The 21,536-nt window shown below is 46.5% G+C and overlaps 1 protein-coding gene and 1 pseudogene across 2 annotated transcripts in view; both read right to left on the bottom strand.

Annotated features, from left to right (window-relative positions):
• LOC147684768 (kinesin-like protein KIF19) overlaps window positions 1-21,536 on the bottom strand; it is a 1,367,439-nt gene that overhangs the window by 1,314,781 nt on the left and 31,122 nt on the right. For both annotated transcript variants that reach the window (XM_086940625.1, XM_086940626.1), the window contains exon 2: window positions 12,306-12,416. In XM_086940625.1, the coding sequence (XP_086796751.1) occupies window positions 12,306-12,347 (42 nt within the window). In that variant the 5' untranslated portion in view covers window positions 12,348-12,416. The remainder of the gene's footprint in view (window positions 1-12,305; window positions 12,417-21,536) is intronic.
• On the bottom strand, window positions 1,361-1,851 carry LOC147684769 (large ribosomal subunit protein P1 pseudogene; annotated as a pseudogene).

The raw sequence follows: 21,536 nt of genomic DNA, 5'->3' as shown, positions 1-21,536 counted from the left end.
TTCAAAACATATTTTATTGATTTTATACAATATCATGTCATATAATAGCATTTATACAAACATTCCACAGACTAATCAATAGACAATAGGTTAACATTAATATGCTTGTACCACCGAGGTGTATTATATATATTGTTGCTTATTAAAATAGGGCAATAACCTCCTATTATCCACTTATGGAATTTTGTGATTTGCTTGCTAATTATCTTCCATTAACAAACTACTATAAAACAGTCCCAAACATCCCACCCCCTCCATTCCTTCTGGCTCATCCCCACTCATATAATTCAATCTCTGGATTCAGTCTTGTCTCGCTATATATGACAGATTAGGCTCTCTTATGTAGTGGCCCAGCCAGAATCGCCTGGTTCTTATCTAGAATGGAACAGGGATGAAGTTCCCACCACTGAGTAAATTGAGGGGTGTATATTCTCTGTAGGTTATGCTAAAGAGGGTTCAACTGTCTTAAGTGCCTCTAATATTATATCCCATTCTATAGAAATCGGTGTCTTCTTCAATCTCGGATGTTCCTCCCTTCTAATTACTGCACCTTCCTGTCTGACCCAGTGTACTGCCTCCTCGCGCCAAGTGTGTATGGCTGGGGGGATGGTGGATTTCCATCTCAGGGTAATGGAGGGCTTCGCTACAAGCAAAACGAGGTCCGCAAATCTAAGCTGCACTTTGTGCGCCTTTAGGGCAGTGGTAGAGGCCCAATATGCAGCGTTCTATTTTGTCACAATTAGGTATACCTGTTATGTCTCCTATTGTCGTGGACATATCTAGAGCATATGCATCAAATCCCCATCCTCAGTCTGACATTTTGGGCAACAAACCCGGGCTTCAGGGTACATGCAATTTAAATGGTGTGGAGTGAGATAGGCCCTATGTAATATCATATATTGTATTAGCTTGAATTTAGCATTACGGGACACCCTCTTAGGAAATTCCAGGAGAGAGGACAAGTCTTTATCCGTAAGGTCCCTTCCCAGGTCTCTAGACCATTTCTCCTTTAACGCTTAAAGGGATGTACCTGCGTGTGTTCGAGCGTCCCTGTATAACCATTGTATAAGATGACGACCTTTGCCCATCAGATATACAGCATATATCAGCTCCTGTGTCAGGTGTTCTTAACCACCTGGTGTCCAGTGCTTCTTTATGTATCTGGTAATGACTGCATGTAAAATAAAAAGAGAGCGTGGAACTCCCTGCCTCCGAGTAAAATTTTCGTGGTCCATCAGTGTCCCACTCTCAAAGATGCACCCACTGTAGAGACCCCTTCTCTTGACCACCCACCCAGGATCTGTCTAGTGAATAACCCCGTGGGCGTAGGGATTCCGAGCAGTGGAGTGTTAGGAGAGTCTTTGTTTTTTTTTTTTTACTTTATAAAAAGTCTGATTAATGTCCATTTAGTCAAAAAGACCAAAGCCCATGTCATCATTCAGATTCTTCAGACTCTTCCTTCTTTTCCTCCTCTTTCTTCTTGTCCTCGGCAGGAGCAGCAGCAGTTGTTGCAGCAACTGCAGCACCAGCTGCAGGGGCACCTCCACCACCAGTTCCTAGATTGCAGATCAGGCTTCCGATGTCAATGTTAGCAAGATCCTTTGCAAAGAGACCAGGCCAGAAAGGTTCCACCGACACTCCTGTCGCCTTAATCAGCGCATTGATTTTGTCCTCCGTGACGGGCACATCGTCGTCGTGGAGGATAAGAGCAGCGTAAATACAAGACAGCTCGGATACTGAGGCCATGGCGTCAAAGTCTGGGTCGCTCTGGGTGGCGGAGGGGTGGATTAGAGGGTGCTAGTCGCCGGATTGAAGTACGCTCCAAAACGGCCTTAGCTTCCAAAGAAGAACCAAGCACCTTGTAATCCTACAGAAAAGAGGAAGCAGATGGGCGGGCATAAGCTATATATACTGCTTAGAGCTGACAATCAAAAATAAATAAATAAATAAATTAAAAAATGAGGAGAGTCTTTGGTTGGTGTATTGTAGGGCCTTCTTACAATACGTCAGAGCTATCCGTAATAGCAAGGGGTAATTAGGGGGAATCTTACTTTGTGGGAATAGTAAAGTGTATAGGGTACCATGTTGTATGGAGTGTGCTGTGTAGCCCAGTTCTTGTAAGTTACATCCTGCGAGCCAATATGTAGCCATTGCAGCTGACTTGCATAGCAATATGCAAGAAGTCAGGTGAACCTAGGCCACCTCTATCCATCTCCAATTGTAATTTGGACAACCCAACTCTTCTACAGCCCTGCACCCAGATGAGATCCACTAGGAGTGAATCCAGAGTTATAAAAAGGGAGATAAGAATCATTACTGGCAGTCGTGTGAGGTAGTATAATAAGCGCAGAAGAACAACCATTTTGGAGATGGCTATTCTACCCATCACTGAGAGAGGCAATGACACCCAAAAGGAAATCTGGGTACGCAAAGACTTAACCGTCTTTATCAAGTTGCCCTCCACATTTGATACGGTACCTCATCGCCAGCTACGTGCCCATCTGTCCAACATTGGAATCTCAGGCCAGGTGTGGAACTGGATTAAATACTTTTTGGCTAACAGAACACAGCAAGTGTGGCTGCCGCCTTTTTCATCCACTTTGAGAAGTATTACTACGGGTGTTCCACAGGGCTCAACATGGAGCCATTTACTCTTCACTGTTTATGTGACACCACTGATCTATTTGGCGGAAGGGCTGAGCTCCAAAATCATAGCCTACGCTTATGAAACCTAGTTGCTCTTTACATGGAAAAAAGATGAGGTATCTCCGGACACCGCTAAAAACTGCCTGACTGAGGTTTTTAAATGGTTGGCGCGGGCCCAACTTAAATGTAATGAGGATAATACTGAGGTTCTCCTCTACGGGTCCTTCCCGAGGAATTTTGGGGATGACCTGTGGCCCGAGGGCTACCCCATGTCAAAAACCATGGGTAGCCCAGCAAAAAATCTGGGGGTATAGTTTAGTGAGGACCTCAGATTCCTAACACAGATTAATAAACTGCGGGGAGTGTGCTTCGGCACACTGCAACTCCTTAAGAAATTTCTTCCGTTATTGCCTAAAGCGGCTAAAGAAATGGTGACCCACACGCTCATTCTTTCGCGGCTAGACTATGCAAATTCTCTCTGTATCGGCCTTCCCCGCTATCAGCTGAAAAAGCTACAGATCATTCAGAATGCGGCACCTAGAATGCTACTGGGTATTCCGGGTAGTTCCAGCATTAAGCATTCTCTTTGTGATTTGCACTGGCTTCCAGTTGACCAGCGCATTCTGTTTAAGGCATTGAACATTGCCCATGGTGCCCTCTATAAATCAGGACCTCTATACCTCAGGAGTCACTTCGAGTTCTATGTACCATCTAGACATCTCAGGTCGCAGGGTCAATATCTCGATGTTATCCCTCGTCACCGTCTCGTCAGAATGGGAGGTAGCTCCCTCTCTGAAAGGGCAGCCATGGCTTGGAACAGCCTGCCTTTTGAGCTCAGGAACAACCACGATCCTAGGCTGTTTAAAAAGCAGTTGAAATCCTTGCTCTTTGTTTAGTCTTTCAGCCGCGTCTCTCACTTTCACTCTCCTCTGTACAGGTTTTCGCGCCTGGACACTTCAGAGTAGCCGCACGCGTTAGAAATGCTGGTTAACATAACATAAGTCCTATGGGGATCTATATATCTAGACTCCCAAATACTTAAAGGTGTTTGGGGCAAATGAAGGAGAACGCTGTCCTAACCTAATGGTCTCTGGGCACTCTTCTGGAAAGAAAAAGAACGCATGGGACTTCTTTTTATTTATACTGAGGCCTGAGATACATTCGAATTGTTTAAATATATACTGGGTATAGGCTCTAAGTCACTCGACAAGTCACTAATGTACAAGATAAGGTCATCCGCATATGCAGACAGCACATTTGTCATGTTGTCTACCCAGATCCCCACTCCCTCAGCCTCCATCCTGAGCCTAATAGCAAGGGGCTCCAGTGCCAACACGAACAACAATGGTGACAGCGTTACATCTGGTATGGTCGTGAGACGTAGGCTCCAGACCTGCTTCGTGCTGTAGGGACCATGTATAGTAGTCTGACCCAGCTCACATAGCCTGGGGGGATGCCAAATGTATCCAAAGCCATCATCATATAATCCCAATTGAGGGTATCAAAAGCTTGGTGCAAGTCAAGGGAGATACACCCAGCATCCACCAAGCCAGCAGGAGTGGCTTCCATTACAAGATATAATCGTCTGATATTCATAGAAGTACTACGGGCTGGGATGAAGCCACATTGGTCAGCATGTATAAGTTGTGATAAGTAGGGTAGTAGTCGACGAGCCAGAATTTTGCTTCTAAAGTTATATTCTGTGGTTAAAAGTGATAGTGGGCGAAAGCCTGACATGTCTGTTGGGTCTCTGCCCGGCTTTGGAAGGAAAATGACCAAGGCTTGCATGGTAGTGGGAGGGAGGTTGACAGTCTCCAAAGCCGATTGATCTAATTGCTCCAGATGAGAAATTAATAAATCATAGAAGCTGTCATAGAACTCTGCCTGAAGGGCATCAAGGCCTGGGGTTTTTATCAGGTGGGAGGTCTCAAATGGCCTCCTTTATTTCAGTGTTGACGATTGGACCAATTAGGTCGTCTTGTTCTACTTTTGAAAGTTGGGGATAGATTAGATCTTGTAGAAATACTTCTATGGGCTCACTTGATGTATTCTCAGAAACCTTGTATAGTGTCTCATAATATTCACAGAAGGCAGTGCATATTTCTCGCTGTGTGGTCGCAGTGATGCCATCCAGTCGGGTTATATCGTGTATGGAAATAGAGGGGTATGTATGCAATAACCGTCCGAGGAGCGCTCCTGATTTATCTGCCTCAGCATGTTTAAATTGGATGTAAGATTGGAAATCCATAACCCGCTCGAGTAGTTCAGTATGCTGAATATGTGCCTCCTGTAGTGCCTTTTATTTAGGGCGGTCACTGAACGTGTCCTGTTCAACTTTATACAAACTGCCCTCTATGGACTTAAGGTTATTATGTATCTCCTGCCTGGCCCCTACTGTGGCGCCAATGGCAGTGGCCCTCATTTTAGGTTTTTAATGCATCCTATTTCATAAGGAGTGAGGACCCCAAATTGGCATTCTCTCTAAAAAAAAAAAAAATTTTAAATCTTAAATCATACGTTCTTATATAGCGCCTTTCGCCGTAAGGTCTCAAGGCGCTTGCTTTGGGAACCCGTCCTGGCCTTTCCCTGTGAGATTACCCCTACTGGGCATCCCCAAGGTGAAGACCGGGCATCCCCAAGGAGAAGACCAGGCATCCCATCGCAGTGGGGCCGTAGTGGAGATTAAGCAAGCTATTGCCCAGAGTTGGCGAGTGTAAACCCCCGATTCGAGTAGGCACCGAGGAGAGAATTATCGAGTCCGTGGACATTTTGAGCTCAAGGCCCTGCAGTGTCGGGGATTGAACCCTGGTCCCGGGTCTGACCTCTGCATCAGGGACTGCCTCCTCTAACCGGTGAGCCACACTTCTCCACTCATATAGTAGTTAGTGATTGTCAAAGCCATAGTGGATTGGAAGACAGTGTCCTCTAACATTTGTGGCCATAACTTCCATGTAAGGACTGATGTAGGAACCCTACCCCATGTTAACACTACTTCCAGTGGGTTATGATAAGAGAAATTCTTCCCTAAATATGCGGTGTGGGTCACTTGGGCTGCTATAGAAAGAGAGCAGAATATTCTATCCAGTCTTGTGTGTAGTTGGTGGGGCGGGGAGTAAAAGGAGTATTCCTGACTATTGGGATTCTTAAAGTGATAGACGTCCCCTAATGACCAGCCCATCGCACTCCCGCGAAAGGCCTCTGCTTGCTTAAGCAGGATGCTTCTGAAGTGGGGGGTGAGATCGGTCCATCTGAACATCCAAAACTGTGTCATAGTCCCCTCCTAGCACCCATGGGAATCCCGCCCTGTCTGCTAATATTGTGTTGAGGCCCGTTAAGAATTTGTCCTGGTCATAGTTCGGTCCATATATACTGCCTATGACTATGTAAGTGCCATCTAGCGTACCATGAACAACAACATATCAGCCCTGTGCATCTATGCGCTTTTCCAGAGCCACAAACGGAACCCAATGCCTAACCCATATAGCTGCTCCCCTAGCAAAGGCGGAATATGATGTGGTGAACATTTGGCCTCTCCACTTCTTACAAAGTTTGGTCGCCTCAGAATTGGTGAGGTGTGTTTTGTGTAATAAAGCAAACTGTGTCTTACGTTTATTTAGTGGAGCATGTATTCTATGGCGCTTCTGTACTGACCCCAAGCCACTGACGTTCCATGTAATTATATTATATGTTCCTAACGTGGTCATGTATGTGTCAGTCCATTCCTAGACACATCCGAGCCTGTGTATTTCGTGAGGTGGGGGTAGGCCAGATTCCCAATAACACATTTCAAAACCCAATACTACGTCTAGCCCTAGAACTATGCTGGTCCAAACAAAATACACAACTGTGTAAACAACAACTCTAGTTTCGATTTGCATTCGCTTCAGGGGTGGTGACTCCTATGTCTAACAGCACACGTTACTGTGTGTGCTACCTTTAGAGTGACCGGACCAATATTTTATATAAAGGATACAGAGAAGCTGGGGAGGAGACTGTGTCATTTGAGTTACAGTGTCTTCTTCAGCTCTTAAATTGTTTCCAACTCGGGACGGTGGCCCATGTGAGTCCCTTTCAGCCCAAGAAGTCATTCACAGTCTTTGAGTTAATAGTGGGGAACAAAGCTAAACTATTCTCTGGGTCTGAGTGCATGGTAGTGTCCTCCGAACATTCCAGGGAGGATAGGGGGTCAGAGTCTCTGCATGCCGCTACTGCAGCTATCGCCGACTCTCTGCCTCTCAAGGCCTGTTCCGGAGATGGGTTATTCGCTTTGGTTTTGTGGATCGATTTGGTGTGTCGTGGCCCCCGGCCCATGCCCTGCGTTTATCTCTCAGGTGTTTGTGGGGGTAAGATGGCCTCTCTCCAGTCCCCTACGACCTCTGGGCTGTTGTAAAAGTGCACGTTTTGCTCATGTATGGCTTTCAAACTGGAAGGAAATAACAAGGCCTATTTGAGGTCTGAGGTCAAAGGTTCTAAGTTTCTACTTAATTTCTTGATACGAGGCCCTCTGTCACTGGACCAAGACTGTGTAGTCCGGGTACAAGGAGATCCAGTGATTTTCATATTGAATAGAGGATTTCTCCCTAGCAGCCGGAAGTAGGGTGTCCCGGTCTTTATAATTCAATATGCGTGCTATCAAAGGGGGTGGAGGGGCACCCACTGATGGTTTCCTTGTAGGGATTCTGTGGGCTCTCCCAACACAGAAGAGGTCACACAAGCCCTCTGGGGCCACCCGCTCACGCAGCCATTATTCCATGAAGCGAGTTACGTCTGGGCCTTCGCAGCGCTCCGGTAGGCCTATAATTCAGACATTATTCCTCCGTGACCTGCCTTCAGCTTCCTCGACCCTGTCCTGCAAACAGGACACTTGGCGTTGCAGCTGCGCTATTTGTACTGCATGGTCTTTAACCCTTTCGATGCTGATGACGAGCTCATCTCGTCATGATGCACGGTTGAGCTGTGCTGATGACGAGCTGAGCTCGTCATAAACAATGGGAAAGTGGGGGCCTGCAGCACAGGAGGGGAAAACACCTAGCAGCCAAGGTGTTAAGTTGCGGTAGCAGGTCTGTTAAGACTGATTTGTTGCTCTTCACCGTGGAGGCCAACTTGTCATGATCACCCTTGAGAAGTGTGAAGCCGGTTGTCAGGGAGCCTATTTGTTGCTCTATTGCCTTCCTTGACTCTCTTACTTCTTGTAATATCAGGTCTAGTTTGTCTGGGGCGGGCTCCATGTTAGTTGGTGGAATGCAGCTCATCGAAGGTGTTAGGACTGGTATTGTCTGTATCGTCCTGCTGCGTCGTGCCAGTGGTCATCAGTTCTGGCACCTTGCTCTTTGTGCGACCCATAGTGTACGGACGGTGGGGTTAATCACAAAACTTGTTTGCCAGGTCTCAAAAATTGTAGTGCCCACAGTCTGAAAATTCAGGTGTTTCTCAGCGCCTCAGGTTGATGTACACCAGGAGGCCACTCCAGTACCACTTGTATCACTGTGATTGTGTGAATGGGGGGCTTAAGTTTGTGACTATCGAAATATTGACTGGGACAGGCACCAAATTGGGTCAGGGGGACCAGGCAGTTCCTCTCTGTGCTTCCCTGTGTTATTACTGAGGGTTATGGGCTCTTCACAGCAGACAGCCCCTCGGAGAGAGTGAGGATACTCTTGTCAGTCCTCCACGGTAATTGATATATCGGCCTGTTCAGTGCCTCACCAGTGTGATCACTGTACATCCACAGGCACCAGGGCAGTTGTCCCCCGTTCACTCAGTACTAATATTTAGGCTAAAAAGACAGTGCATCACATTTTCGGTACTATAGCTGTTCATTCCATCCGGCTGCTATTGCCATTATTAGAGTGCTTTTCGCTGTTAGGGTGGAAGATTACAGCATGTTCCCTGCCATGCCATCCGTCATCACGTCCACGCCTACACAATCCAGATCAGTAGTCGGTGGAAGGGAGCCCAGTCACAGTCACGAGTCATCCACTGTTGATGCAGCAGGAGCTTCAGTACGGCTTTCGCCAAGGTCTTGGCACTGTAGAGCAGAATTTGAACTTATGCCTCCTATTGGGGAAATATACACAGGCTAAAAAGGGGAGCCTATACCTGTGTATTGTCGACCTGAGTTCGGCTTTTGATGGTGTTAACCATCAGAAGTTGTGGAGAATACTGGAAGCCATGGGGGTGGAAACCCCTTCTTAAGACAATCATATCTTGATGCCCGGGGTAGGGTTCGTTATGGGAGAACAGGAGAACTCCGTGATAATTTCCCTGTCAGAAAGGGGGTAAGGCAGGGTTGCGTACTAGCACCCTTCCTGTTTACCCTCTATATAAATAACCTGGGGGATACCCTATCTAGGGACTGTCTAGATATACCCATTGTTGGTAAACGGTCTATTGGCGTACTTTTATACGCTGATGACGCAAAACTAATAGCCCGTACACCACTAGGTCTGCAGAGACTAGTCACGAGTTTTGTGTCGTATATGTCTAATTTAGACCTAAATGTAAATATTGCCAAAACATTTACAATGAAGTGTACTAAGCCTTCTACTAAGTGCCGTGATATTTTTATTGGTAACAACAGTTTGGAATTTGCCAAGTCTCTCTTATTTGGGCATTGTGTTTGTAAACAGGGATTCGTGGGCTCCAGCTATCAATTAAATTGCTCTTTGCTAAAGCTGCGGGAGCCCTTTTAAATTTCACTAGGAAGCTAGGCAAGTTTCCTATTAAAGATCTATTGATAATTTACAAGGACAAATGCATTTCAACTGCACTGTACGGAGCTGGCATTTGGGGTTATGCAAGTGTAGAGTCAATTCAGAAAAATCGAGAACAGTTTTTTAAAGCATCTTTTAGCTGTTCCAGATAGCACTGCTACGTACGTTTGTCACGCAAAACTGGGACTACCATTTGTGTCCGACTTAATAAAAACAAAGCCAATACTATTGTGACAAAGTCTGGAATGGTATTTCTACCAGTCTCAACCGGGACGTGATAAACGACTATTTGAATTTAAAAGGGGCTTTACGTATTCCCTGGCTGGTGTATGTAAAAAAAAAGCGTGAATGACATGAGTTATCCCGAGCTTTTCGATAAACCTGACCGTCTGACTTCAATTACGAGGAAGGAGTTAAAGTCCCTATGTTTCAGTCACCTGGAGATGCTTAGATTTTCCTCTATTATTATGAAATCGACAGTCCGTGATAATCAATTGATTCTGACCAAACCAGGGTTACAACCTTATTTGTCGTTTAATCTGAGTATATGCGCTAGGATGCTTTTAACACGTTTACGTCTAGGTAATTTTCATAATATGGTTTCATTCCCCCAAATTACTGATTGGTCAGGTCTTTTGTGCCCATCCCCGTGCGATGACATCGCCCCACAGTCGACAATACATGTCATCTTTTTCTGTTAGTTTAACACCATACATAATCAGGAAGAAATGGATCATACCCATTTTAAAAACACAAGGTTTGAGACAGTGTCGACCTGCATTTATAAAACTGCAATTTGTGGATGATGAAATCTGTACTGGCCATATAGCTATATTTTTAAAAGGGGTGGTTAGATCTAGAAACTCGATGTAAACAGCGTAACTGATTTTCGATTTTATTCACGTCAGGGATGTTTAAAGAAATCTGTATTGTATTTCTATTGCATTTATAATGTTCTTACATGAATTGATACATTTTGTTTTTAAGACTTTGTTTTTATGATGTGCTTTTATGATTTAATTGTTTTTAAATCGAATAAAGCATATTTTGAATTTGACCCCTTGCGCAATTCTTAAATTTGTCTACTTTTTTTTTTTTAGCTTTCCGTGATCATGGGTTTCATACCCATATCTACCACTAACTGGAAGGAGGTTGAAAGCACAAAAAATAAGAAAAATAGGCTATGTCCCAGAGAAATGCCAAAACTGTGTAGAAAATGTTGGTTTTCTGAACAAAAGGCTGCCTGTTCCTGAAAGCTGGGAAGATGGTGATTTTAGCACTGCAAACCCTTCATTCATACCATTTGCAGGGGGGGGGGGGGAACAGATGTATTCTTCTGCAGCGCTTTTTTCCCATTTCCCCCCCCCCCCCAAAACTAAATTTAGATATATTTTGGCTAATTTCTCATTCCCCTTCAGTGGAATCCACAAACCCTGGGTACCTTTAGAATCCTCAGGATGTTGCAAAAGCAAGACAGACATGGTGTGTATACCTTATGTAGAGAAAACGTTACATCGGACTAAGCGCAAACTACCCCAAATAGTCAAAAAAGGCTTAGCACAAGGAAAAAGGCCTAGCAGCGAAGGGATTCAGAGTCAATCTGCACCACCAATCTCTGTCACATTAGGCCAGAGGTCTTCAAACTGGGGTCGGCCCCCCTAGGGGGGCCTCGAGTGATCCCAGGGGGGGCGCCAGGCTAAGCCCAAAAGAAGCATTATGCTCCCAGCAGTGTTTTGTTTCAAGCATGGAAGAAAACGAGCAGCTGTGGCCTCTCTGTAATGTGCCATCTTTAACAGCTTATTTCATGTATATCAGGCTGGGAGAAATTGTCAGAAGGGAAGGGACTCCAAATATTCTTCTACACCCCCACCCCCATTTCTATTAATCAGACTGTAGGTATTTTTACACGCAGTAAGGCCTGCCTGACCACAATAGTATGTTTGGCAATCATGTATTTGGTTGCATTTTTTAAAACACTAAGAGGATTTAACTGGAATAAAAAAAATTTTTTTTTTTAAAAATAATAAATAAATTGAGACATATTTAAACAGTGCCAATTTAATGGAATTATTGTGAATCATTCTGAAGCAGGGGGGGCGATCAATTAGATTTTTTCACTGGTGGGGCGCTGCGTTAAAAAGTTTGAAGACCACTGCATTAGGCTATCCCTGGATAAATACATTGAACTAAGTATTCAAGGTCTTGCAGCTCAACCTATAAGAGGGTCTTTTCCCTAAATCTTCTTAACCATGTCTATGAAACAGATACACGCCCCGCCTCTCCTCCTACCCCTTTTCATGTTTGGCGTTTATTGGTATACAGGCAATACAAATTAGATCGTATTTCTAGGAACAGAATTTACCTATGAAATCCTGTTCAGACAAGTTACAATACCTTTGTGCCTATAGCTCGCATAACCTTCTAGATATACTGCACGCATTGTTTAGATGGTAGTCGTTCTGGACCTGGATTGTTTTCATATATACAATGGCCATTCTCTTTGTAACAAATACTAAATGTAAACCAATGGGATTTCATGTGTAATCTGCACATTGTATCTCAATATCGTCTGATTATATGCCTTTTCTCTTAAATTAATAAAATACTTTGTAATTTAAAAAAATTAAATGCCACCCTCAGTAGTGCACAGCCCAACAGCAATGTCTATTTTAAAGTGTGAACAGTGTGTCAACTTATTCTAAAAGTCTGATCGCTAAAACACCGACAAACACCAAGATATGAATTTTCAGTGGAAAAATACGTATCAGGTTGCGCTCCATAGTCCCATCTACGGAACCTCACGGTCAACAAATATAAACTCTATAGTATAAATAATGAATTGCAGGATTTAATGTCCCTCAGCGTCACAAGTGGCGATGTTTGATTCTCGCGCGGCTCTTTGATAAATCGGCATTATAGGACGCCGGGCGCTTGCTGCGTACTCACCGTGAGCTGCTGCACCCTGGGACCCCCGCGATGGTCTTTCATGTCTCTGGATGGAGTGGACCTGCAGCCGTCAATCCGGGACCTCCACACGCACCCCTCCCCGACGTCAAACTGGGAAGAGATTAGAAAACAAGACAGGTAAGAGTGACTGCCTCCCGAGCCACCCCCCCGTGACACCTAGATAGAAGAAGGTGAGGGAGCCGCCACAGCCCCAGGACATCATTACATCAGTGACAACAGACTGCCCTCGGGGCGGAGAAGAGTCGCGACTGATTTTCAGAAGCACAGCTCCTGTCGTCACCTCAGGGGGATGCGCTGGGAGAGGATGTCATCTTCTGCAGCACGCAGACTAAACACAAGGGAGGAAGGGAGAACGGCCTCTATTCACCTGCACAGAGTATCAACACTTACTGAAGAAAGACAACTCCACAGGGATAGGGTGGAGGAGAGGGAGGGAAGGGTGGAAAGGATGGCTGCGGTGAGGTGGTTTAATAAACAGATAGAAACCCTCTAACCACCTGTGGGGAATATCCCAAGGGTTTAGTGTTGTTTATTTTAGGACCGGAGATTATATGGAAAAAAGACTGGATATGGCAAAGAAAAACACAGGAAGGAAAAACTGTGTAACTGAGTTAAACAAGGAGGGAGGGACATTAAAGTAACGTACGATAATATTAACGGTAAGAAAGAAAAACTGAGGAAAACAAGCATTAGAAATGCAATAGGTCTCGCAGCATTAGAGTTAGTGCTTTTAGAATTGTTTATGGGTTTTTTTGTAAATCTTTAGCATTTTTGTTTCCTGTAGCCAATGCTAAAGAATTAAAAAAAAAAAGCCATAAACATTTCTAAAAGCTCTAACTCAAATTCTCCGAGACCTATTGCATTGGAAATGCAATAGGTCTCGCAGTAGGAAAGTTTGAGCTATAGGTGTTATTTATTTTTTTGTTTTTTATTTATGTGTTGTTTTTTCTAAATAGCTAAATTAATAGCTTTCTTCTTTACAAAGCCAATAGTTATAATTTTTGTAAATGTGACACCTCTAGCATTTGTAAAGCAACATGTTTTGTATTAACGGGACTTATATGTGACTTATATGTATTGATATTAAAAAAATCAATGGCTTTAAAAAACAATTAATAATTAATACGTAAATAAAATGGATTTTATTTTATATTGCCAATAGCTTAAAGTTTATTAAATATATTTAGTGAAGATGCTGTGGTTGCGGTGAGTGAGGGTGAGGGTGAGTGAGGGTGAGTGAGGGTGAGTGAGGGTGAGTGAGGGTGAGTGAGGGTGAGTGAGGGTGAGTGAGGGTGAGTGAGGGTGAGTGAGGGTGAGTGAGGGTGAGTGAGTGAGGGTGAGTGAGTGAGGGTGAGTGAGTGAGGGTGAGTGAGTGAGGGTGAGTGAGTGAGGGTGAGTGAGTGAGGGTGAGTGAGTGAGGGTGAGTGAGTGAGGGTGAGTGAGTGAGGGTGAGTGAGTGAGGGTGAGTGAGTGAGGGTGAGTGAGTGAGGGTGAGTGAGTGAGGGTGAGTGAGTGAGTGAGTGAGGGTGAGTGAGTGAGGGTGAGTGAGTGAGTGAGTGAGGGTGAGTGAGGGTGAGGGGGTGAGAGGGTGAGGGTGAGTGAGGGGGTGAGGGGTTGAGGGTGAGTGAGGGGTTGAGGGTGAGTGAGGGTGAGTGAGGGTGAGGTGTTGAGGGTGAGTGAGGGTGAGGTGTTGAGGGTGAGTGAGGGTGAGGGTGAGGTGTTGAGGGTGAGTGAGGGTGAGGGTGAGTGAGGGTGAGGTGTTGAGGGTGAGTGAGGGTGAGGGTGAGTGAGGGTGAGGCGTTGAGGGTGAGTGAGGGTGAGTGAGGGTGAGGGGTTGAGGGTGAGGCTGAGGGGTTGAGGGTGAGTGAGGGTGAGTGAGAGTGAGGGTGAGTGAGGGGTTGAGGGTGAGTGAGGGTGAGGGGTTGAGGGTGGGTGAGGGGTTGAGGGTGAGTGAGGGTGAGGGGTTGAGGGTGAGTGAGGGTGAGTGAGGGTGAGTGAGGGTGAGGGTGAGTGAGGGTGAGTGTGGGTGAGGGTGTAAAGCAACATGTTTTGTATTAACGGGACTTATATGTGACTTATATGTATTGATATTAAAAAAATCAATGGCTTTAAAAAACAATTAATAATTAATACGTAAATAAAATGGATTTTATTTTATATTGCCAATAGCTTAAAGTTTATTAAATATATTTAGTGAAGATGCTGTGGTTGCGGTGAGTGAGGGTGAGGGTGAGTGAGGGTGAGTGAGGGTGAGTGAGGGTGAGTGAGGGTGAGTGAGGGTGAGTGAGGGTGAGTGAGGGTGAGTGAGGGTGAGTGAGGGTGAGTGAGGGTGAGTGAGGGAGGGTGAGTGAGGGTGAGTGAGGGAGGGTGAGGGAGGGTGAGGGAGGGTGAGTGAGGGAGGGTGAGTGAGGGAGGGTGAGTGAGGGTGAGTGAGTGAGGGTGAGTGAGGGTGAGTGAGGGTGAGTGAGGGTGAGTGAGGGTGAGTGAGTGAGGGTGAGTGAGTGAGGGTGAGTGAGTGAGGGTGAGTGAGTGAGGGTGAGTGAGGGTGAGTGAGGGTGAGTGAGTGAGGGTGAGTGAGTGAGGGTGAGTGAGGGTGAGTGAGGGTGAGTGAGGGTGAGTGAGGGTGAGTGAGGGTGAGTGAGGGTGAGTGAGGGTGAGTGAGGGTGAGTGAGGGTGAGTGAGGGTGAGTGAGGGTGAGTGAGGGTGAGTGAGGGTGAGTGAGGGTGAGTGAGGGTGAGTGAGGGTGAGTGAGGGTGAGGGTGAGTGAGGGTGAGGGTGAGTGAGGGTGAGTGAGGGTGAGGGTGAGTGAGGGTGAGGGTGAGTGAGGGTGAGGGTGAGTGAGGGTGAGGGTGAGTGAGGGTGAGTGTGAGTGAGTGAGGGTGAGTGAGGGTGAGTGAGGGTGAGTGAGTGAGGGTGGGTGAGTGAGTGAGGGTGAGTGAGTGAGGGTGGGTGAGTGAGTGAGGGTGAGTGAGTGAGGGTGAGTGAGTGAGTGAGGGTGAGTGAGGGTGAGGGGGTGAGAGGGTGAGGGTGAGTGAGGGGGTGAGGGGTTGAGGGTGAGTGAGGGTGAGGGTGAGGGGTTGAGGGTGAGTGAGGGTGAGGTGTTGAGGGTGAGTGAGGGTGAGGTGTTGAGGGTGAGTGAGGGTGAGGTGTTGAGGGTGAGTGAGGGTGAGGGTGAGTGAGGGTGAGGTGTTGAGGGTGAGTGAGGGTGAGGCGTTGAGGGTGAGGTGTTGAGGGTGAGGCGTTGAGGGTGAGTGAGGGTGGGTGAGGGGTTGAGGGTGAGGCTGAGGGGTTGAGGGTGAGTGAGGGTGAGTGAGAGTGAGGGTGAGTGAGGGGTTGAGGGTGAGTGAGGGGTTGAGGGTGAGTGAGGGGTTGAGGGTGAGTGAGGGTGAGTGAGGGTGAGTGAGGGTGAGTGAGGGTGAGTGAGGGTGAGTGTGGGTGAGGGTGAAGGTGGGTGAGGGTGAAGGTGGGTGAGGGTGAAGGTGGGTGAGGGTGAAGGTGGGTGAGGGTGAAGGTGGGTGAGGGTGAGTGAGGGTGGGTGAGTGTGAGGGTGAGTGAGGTGAGTGAGGGTGAGTGTGGGTGAGTGTGGGTGAGTGTGGGTGAGTGAGGGTGAGTGAGGGTGAGGGTGAGTGAGGGTGAGGGTGAGTGAGGGTGAGGGGTTGAGGGTGAGTGAGGGTGAGGGGTTGAGGGTGAGTGAGGGTGAGGGGTTGAGGGTGAGTGAGGGTGAGTGAGGGTGAGGGGTTGAGGGTGAATGGGGGTGAGTGAGGGTGAGGGGTTGAGGGTGAGGGGTTGAGGGTGAGGGGTTGAGGGTGAGTGAGGGTGAGGGGTTGAGGGTGAGTGAGAGTGAGGGTGAGTGTGGGTGAGTGAGGGTGAGTGTGGGTGAGTGTGGGTGAGTGTGGGTGAGTGTGGGTGAGGGGTTGAGGGTGAATGGGGGTGAGTGAGGGTGAGGGGTTGAGGGTGAGGGGTTGAGGGTGAGGGGTTGAGGGTGAGGGGTTGAGGGTGAGGGGTTGAGGGTGAGTGAGGGTGAGTGAGGGTGAGTGAGGGTGAGTGAGGGTGAGTGAGGGTGAGTGAGGGTGAGTGAGGGTGAGTGAGGGTGAGTGAGGGTGAGTGAGGGTGAGGGTGAAGGTGGGTGAGGGTGAGTGAGGGTGGGTGAGTGTGAGGGTGAGTGAGGGTGAGTGAGGGTGAGTGTGGGTGAGTGTGGGTGAGTGTGGGTGAGTGAGAGTGAGTGAGGGTGAGTGAGGGTGAGTGAGGGTGAGTGAGGGTGAGGGTGAGTGAGGGTGAGGGGTTGAGGGTGAGTGAGGGTGAGGGGTTGAGGGTGAGTGAGGGTGGCGAGGCTCGTGGTTGTACGCAATTGACTGGGAAAACTCGAAAGACCATGATCTGTGGAACGCCCTGCACACAATGCAAACCTCACCGCCATCTTGGAACTATTTCCTTATCAAAACAATGGGAGTGATGATCTAAGCACTAATTAAAAAACAAAATGCAATTGTTTTTAAGTTTGTTGTTTTATTGAGCACTCTGACGATCTTTTAGGCTTGAATATGTGGTTTACAAAAAGTTTAATGAACCGGAACCCCTGCCTCATTTCCTTAAACAGCAGGCGCGGTTTGGAGGCGCTGCCCGTATAGTTAATTCCTCGTTTCTTTATAGTTTTGACACAATTTAGAAATTGACCTGCAGGGGGTTGGCTGGCTCGTAGCAAGGACTTTTCGCCATGCAATTAGAATGTTTCGAAACATCTTTCCGGGTGCGGTTGGCAGCAGAGTGCTTCCAAGTGAAAGATGAGGCAAGTTCACAATTCCCATGTGTAAACAAAGCCAGGCATGAATAGCAAGTCCCTTTCCTGTGTTACAGTCCGATCATTCTTCCTCACTAAAACAAGAAGCAGCCACCATGTTGAAGCTGGGGCGTGACGTTGCAAAATGTGCCTGCTCCGTGCGTGAGAGAGATGGCTTACTACAGCATGAGTTGCTTAATACCCCAGTACTAGCGCGTAATTAAAAAGTCTGGGTCTTCTTTTATCAGTACGGCGCCCACTGAGCTTCATGGAGCGTGGGGCCGTGAAACGTGCACCGTGCTGACAAAAAGCTTGTGGCCACGCACAGAAGTGCCCCGTGTAAATAATAAAATAAAACTAAATGAAATTAAAAAAGAAGCACTGATGAGCAGCGGCAATGGGGGAAAGGAACATTAAAAAAAAAAAAAAAAAAAAAAGAGAGAGATATCGCACACAACCACTTAAGAACCAGAGCGTAAGGAAGCTGTACTTTACCGGTGCACCTCAACCTGAAGGGAAGTGACATGTCGGAACAAGCCTTTCACCGTAACACGGCGGGCAGGGGAGGGGGCGGGCAGGGGAGGGGGCGGAGAGGGGAGAGGTGCGACACGGCAGGCAGGCAGGGGAGGAGAGTAGGAGGAGGAGGGGGGAGGAGAGTAGGGGAGGCACGGCCTAGCGGCAGGCAGGCAGGGGAGGAGAGGAGGAGGGGGGAGGAGAGTAGGGGAGGCACGGCCTAGCGGCCGTGCAATCAAGTAGTGAGGGGGCGGAGCTGGGGGAGGCTGTGAGAGAGAGTAGGCAAGGCAGGCGGCTGGGGGCATGTGCACGCGCATTTAAGCTCAATGCGCATGCGCATTGAGCTTAAATTTCTCGTGCACTGCAAGGGATCGCCACGATTCCTTGCAGTGTGGATAAAGAGCGGATAAGTGCCAATACTCTCGCCTTGCTCGATGCGCATGCGCATCGACAGGCGAGACCTAAAAAGACGGAAGGTGGAAGGCTCGATGGGGCGATTCGAGCTCTGTAACTGAAATATATGCACCTGAAGCTACATTTATGATAGGTTCAACCTTTTTAATCATGAAAGCTACGTCTGCTCATGGGTTTTTGTCCGAGCTAAAAGCACATTTTTTTGACTGTACAATACTGCCCATAGAAATGTAAAGAAAATTATGAATAATATCCTGCGCCTCCGCATAATTAATGAAATAACGCCTGGAGGAGGCCACGCTCACTAGCACATACATAATCACTGGGTCTTCTATGAGAGAGTGCTGAGGCAACCCTTTTACAGGATTATTACCTCACCCACCAATGCTTCATCATAGAGATACCTCCTCATATTTTGAGCCAGGTCGTAATGCGGGGTACAACCGCCTCTCTGAGAAGGAGGAGCCTAGGGACGTTTTTGTGAGGAGAGGTAAACTAAAACCTATAGGGGAGCAGGGTGTGGTGTAGTGAGCAAGAAAAATAAGTGTGTGCGAACTAAAACTAAAGAAGAAGGATCGCAAAAACAAACTTTAATGGGGCATCCGTGGGTTAGGATTAAAATAAAGCACTATGACAGGGGTTGATTAAACCTGTCAAAGAGCAGTGGGGGGGGGGGGGGTCGACATTTTCAGCCTTACACCCTCCGCAGAGGTGTAGCGTCTTTCTTTAGGACCGAAAAAAAGAATTAGAAGAAAACAGGGTGGAGTAGGTTCTACAGACATGCAAACAGAAAGTGAAAATACAAAACTAGTGGATGAAATTGTTTGTCACTTCAAAATGTGGGATCCACTGATCAGTGTTTACCTGTAAAAGAGAAAATGTGTTCAAACCAAACACAAAAATCGCTATAACGCACTCGACAAATGAAGATCTAAACAATGTTTGGTATTGATGATTTGAAACCAGTACCAAACTGGTAAACCAGCTTAGTAATGTCTTACCCGTAGTACAGGTAATCGAGTGACACCTTGACCTCGGCGCAAAAATTTGAGGTGGCATATAAGTACGAACTAAGATGGTAACAGCTGGTAACTTAAAAAAGGGGGGGATGAGTTATTTAAATCAAAAGAAATTGATAGTGCAATCTGATCTCTATGAGTGCATTCCAAAAAACTAAACTAGATAGTTCATGACCTCCATAGAACCAGTAGTAACTGAAAGAATAAAGGAGAGATACAAGCAAAAGAAAAGGAGAAAACATAACTTTTTCAACATTCGTATATTGTCTGTATTATACAATGTTAAGAGGAGTGTAATTCTCCAAACAACAAAGGAGTCAATGGTTACAAAAATCTATCTAACCGCATTGTTCAGAAACTAGGATATTAGCTGTGCGGGCAGCGTAGAACAAGAGACATCTGTCCGCATAGCAAGGGAATCGATGGTTCAAAGAAACGTGTTTCCCCATTTTTTTTCTTCATCACATTTTATTGATTTTAACAGTAAGAAATAATAGTACATTCTTGCATAGTTTGTAAAGATGTGTATGGTACAGCAGTACTTATGGCAGGCAATACAGCAAGTATCCATCTGTAGTAACCATATCTCAGTACAGCCCGTCCAAAATGACAACATTGATGAACATTGCAATCAGGGTACATTTATAAGAAAAAAGTCAATAAACACCCAATTCCTCCCCCCGTCCCCCCGTAGTACTTGGTTTGCTATGCCAGTGGTACATTGCGCTCACATCCGATATATTGAGTGCTCAAACGTTGCCTGTAACTTAGAAAAACGTTTTAACCCATAGTTGTATTACGAAAACCTCCACCTCGGAGAAAGCTTTCCTCAACGCGTGACATACATAGACGGTTCAAAAAAACAGACTAGATCGTTTTGTGCACAGCAAGAATCCTACACTATTAAAAGTTGGGGCATTAATTGTGCAAGAAATGTAGACAAAAAAGAGAAAAGGGAGATTGCGGCCTACTTTGCTAGTCCGATGCAAAGGGCGCTGATTTGCACCTTGGAAGGTGATCCGCAGCAGCTGCAAGGGACCTTTTAACTTTCTGTATAGAAAAAACACTTCAAAGACCCCTAACAGGTGACCGGGCTACGCAGTCTGCCCGTTGTCTCGTGATGGGGCAAAAAAAATTTAAAAAAGGATGGAATTTGTAGTTCAAAACAAAATATGTGGCCACTTTCTCGATTGAGAAACAAAACTGCTCCGTGCCACGAGCAGTCATCCCACCCCTATAGGGTAGAGAATTAAGGGTGAGGTTGGGCATTGTAGTTCTGAGGTAATAGAAATTTTCAGGTAGCTAATGTGTCCCCCACTCGCACCCTATCCATGCACCCATGTTCCTTGTATGTCGTGTAACTTCTGTCCCGTACATGCTAGAAAGATGCATATACATTTGCGTCCATCCTTAACATGTCAGCTATCCAGTCCTGCAAGAAAATCCCGTTAATTAGGCTTCTAGGCATATGGTGCCAACGTCTTTACATAGTGCACTTCTGAATCTCACACACGTTTTTCTCCATGTTTCCTGACCCAGTCGAGCTAGGCCCTTAAACGAGGCCCCGAGTCTCATCTCTCTTGTCTCCGAAAGCTGTATGCATCCCTGACCCCTGCTTTACTTCCTGCCAGTGAAGCGGTGCCTGGCTCGGCCTGCTTGCCTGCCAAAATCGTATTTTGCCTACAAGTTATCTGCTCAGCCTCCTCGAAAACACATTCCAGTCTAGTGAAATAGGTAAACATATTCCCGGCTGCAGAGCAAAGGGCCCTGCCTTCCTGTCTCCATGCAAGTAAATTACTGCTCCCGTTACCATGGTAGGCCCATGGCCCATGGCCCATGGCCCATGGCCCCCGCACTCTACATGAAGATTCATATGCACGCACTAGCATTCAGTATTGAACGGCCTTTGCACTAGAGACCTTTTACTTCAGACACTACATCCTCCAAACATGAGATACCAGATATGTTATAGGTACAGGTTGCCCTGACATTCCAGACTCCAGTCTCCTCCACTAGTGCTAAAGTCAAAGCCCCCAGTTCTCCCCAGTTCCACGTCATGCTCGGTTGTGCGCGCATTCAGGTCATAGGTTTCTGCTGATCCTGCAACTTTCTCTATGCATCCACCCACATGTGACGTTTCTTGTGACGTTTCTCTGACATGTGCAGTGCACGCCCATGTGTACGCCTTTTTACACACCTCCTGTTACGCACATGTGTTCTTATCTCTTTCTTTTCACCTGTTACGCCTACTGTATTGGTTTCAATCGAACTGTTTTACTATATATAATGTGTAATGCTAATAAAACGTTGAATGTCCCTTCCTGAACCTTAGTGGTGATGGAACATGATATCCAATCCTCGAGGATTTTCCATTAAAGCCCGTATGACTCAGATCCCACGGACTCTGCCTCTCATTTGAATGAGCTGTCTTATTAATAATTATATGGAAAAATGATACGGTAAAATTAATTTACCACAGTTCAGGAG

This window comes from Lissotriton vulgaris, chromosome 10 (assembly GCF_964263255.1).
Source record: "Lissotriton vulgaris chromosome 10, aLisVul1.2, whole genome shotgun sequence".
NCBI classification, from domain to species: Eukaryota; Metazoa; Chordata; class Amphibia; order Caudata; family Salamandridae; genus Lissotriton; species Lissotriton vulgaris.
Note: the sequence above shows the minus strand (reverse complement) of the source record. Positions and strands in the feature narration are given on the sequence as shown.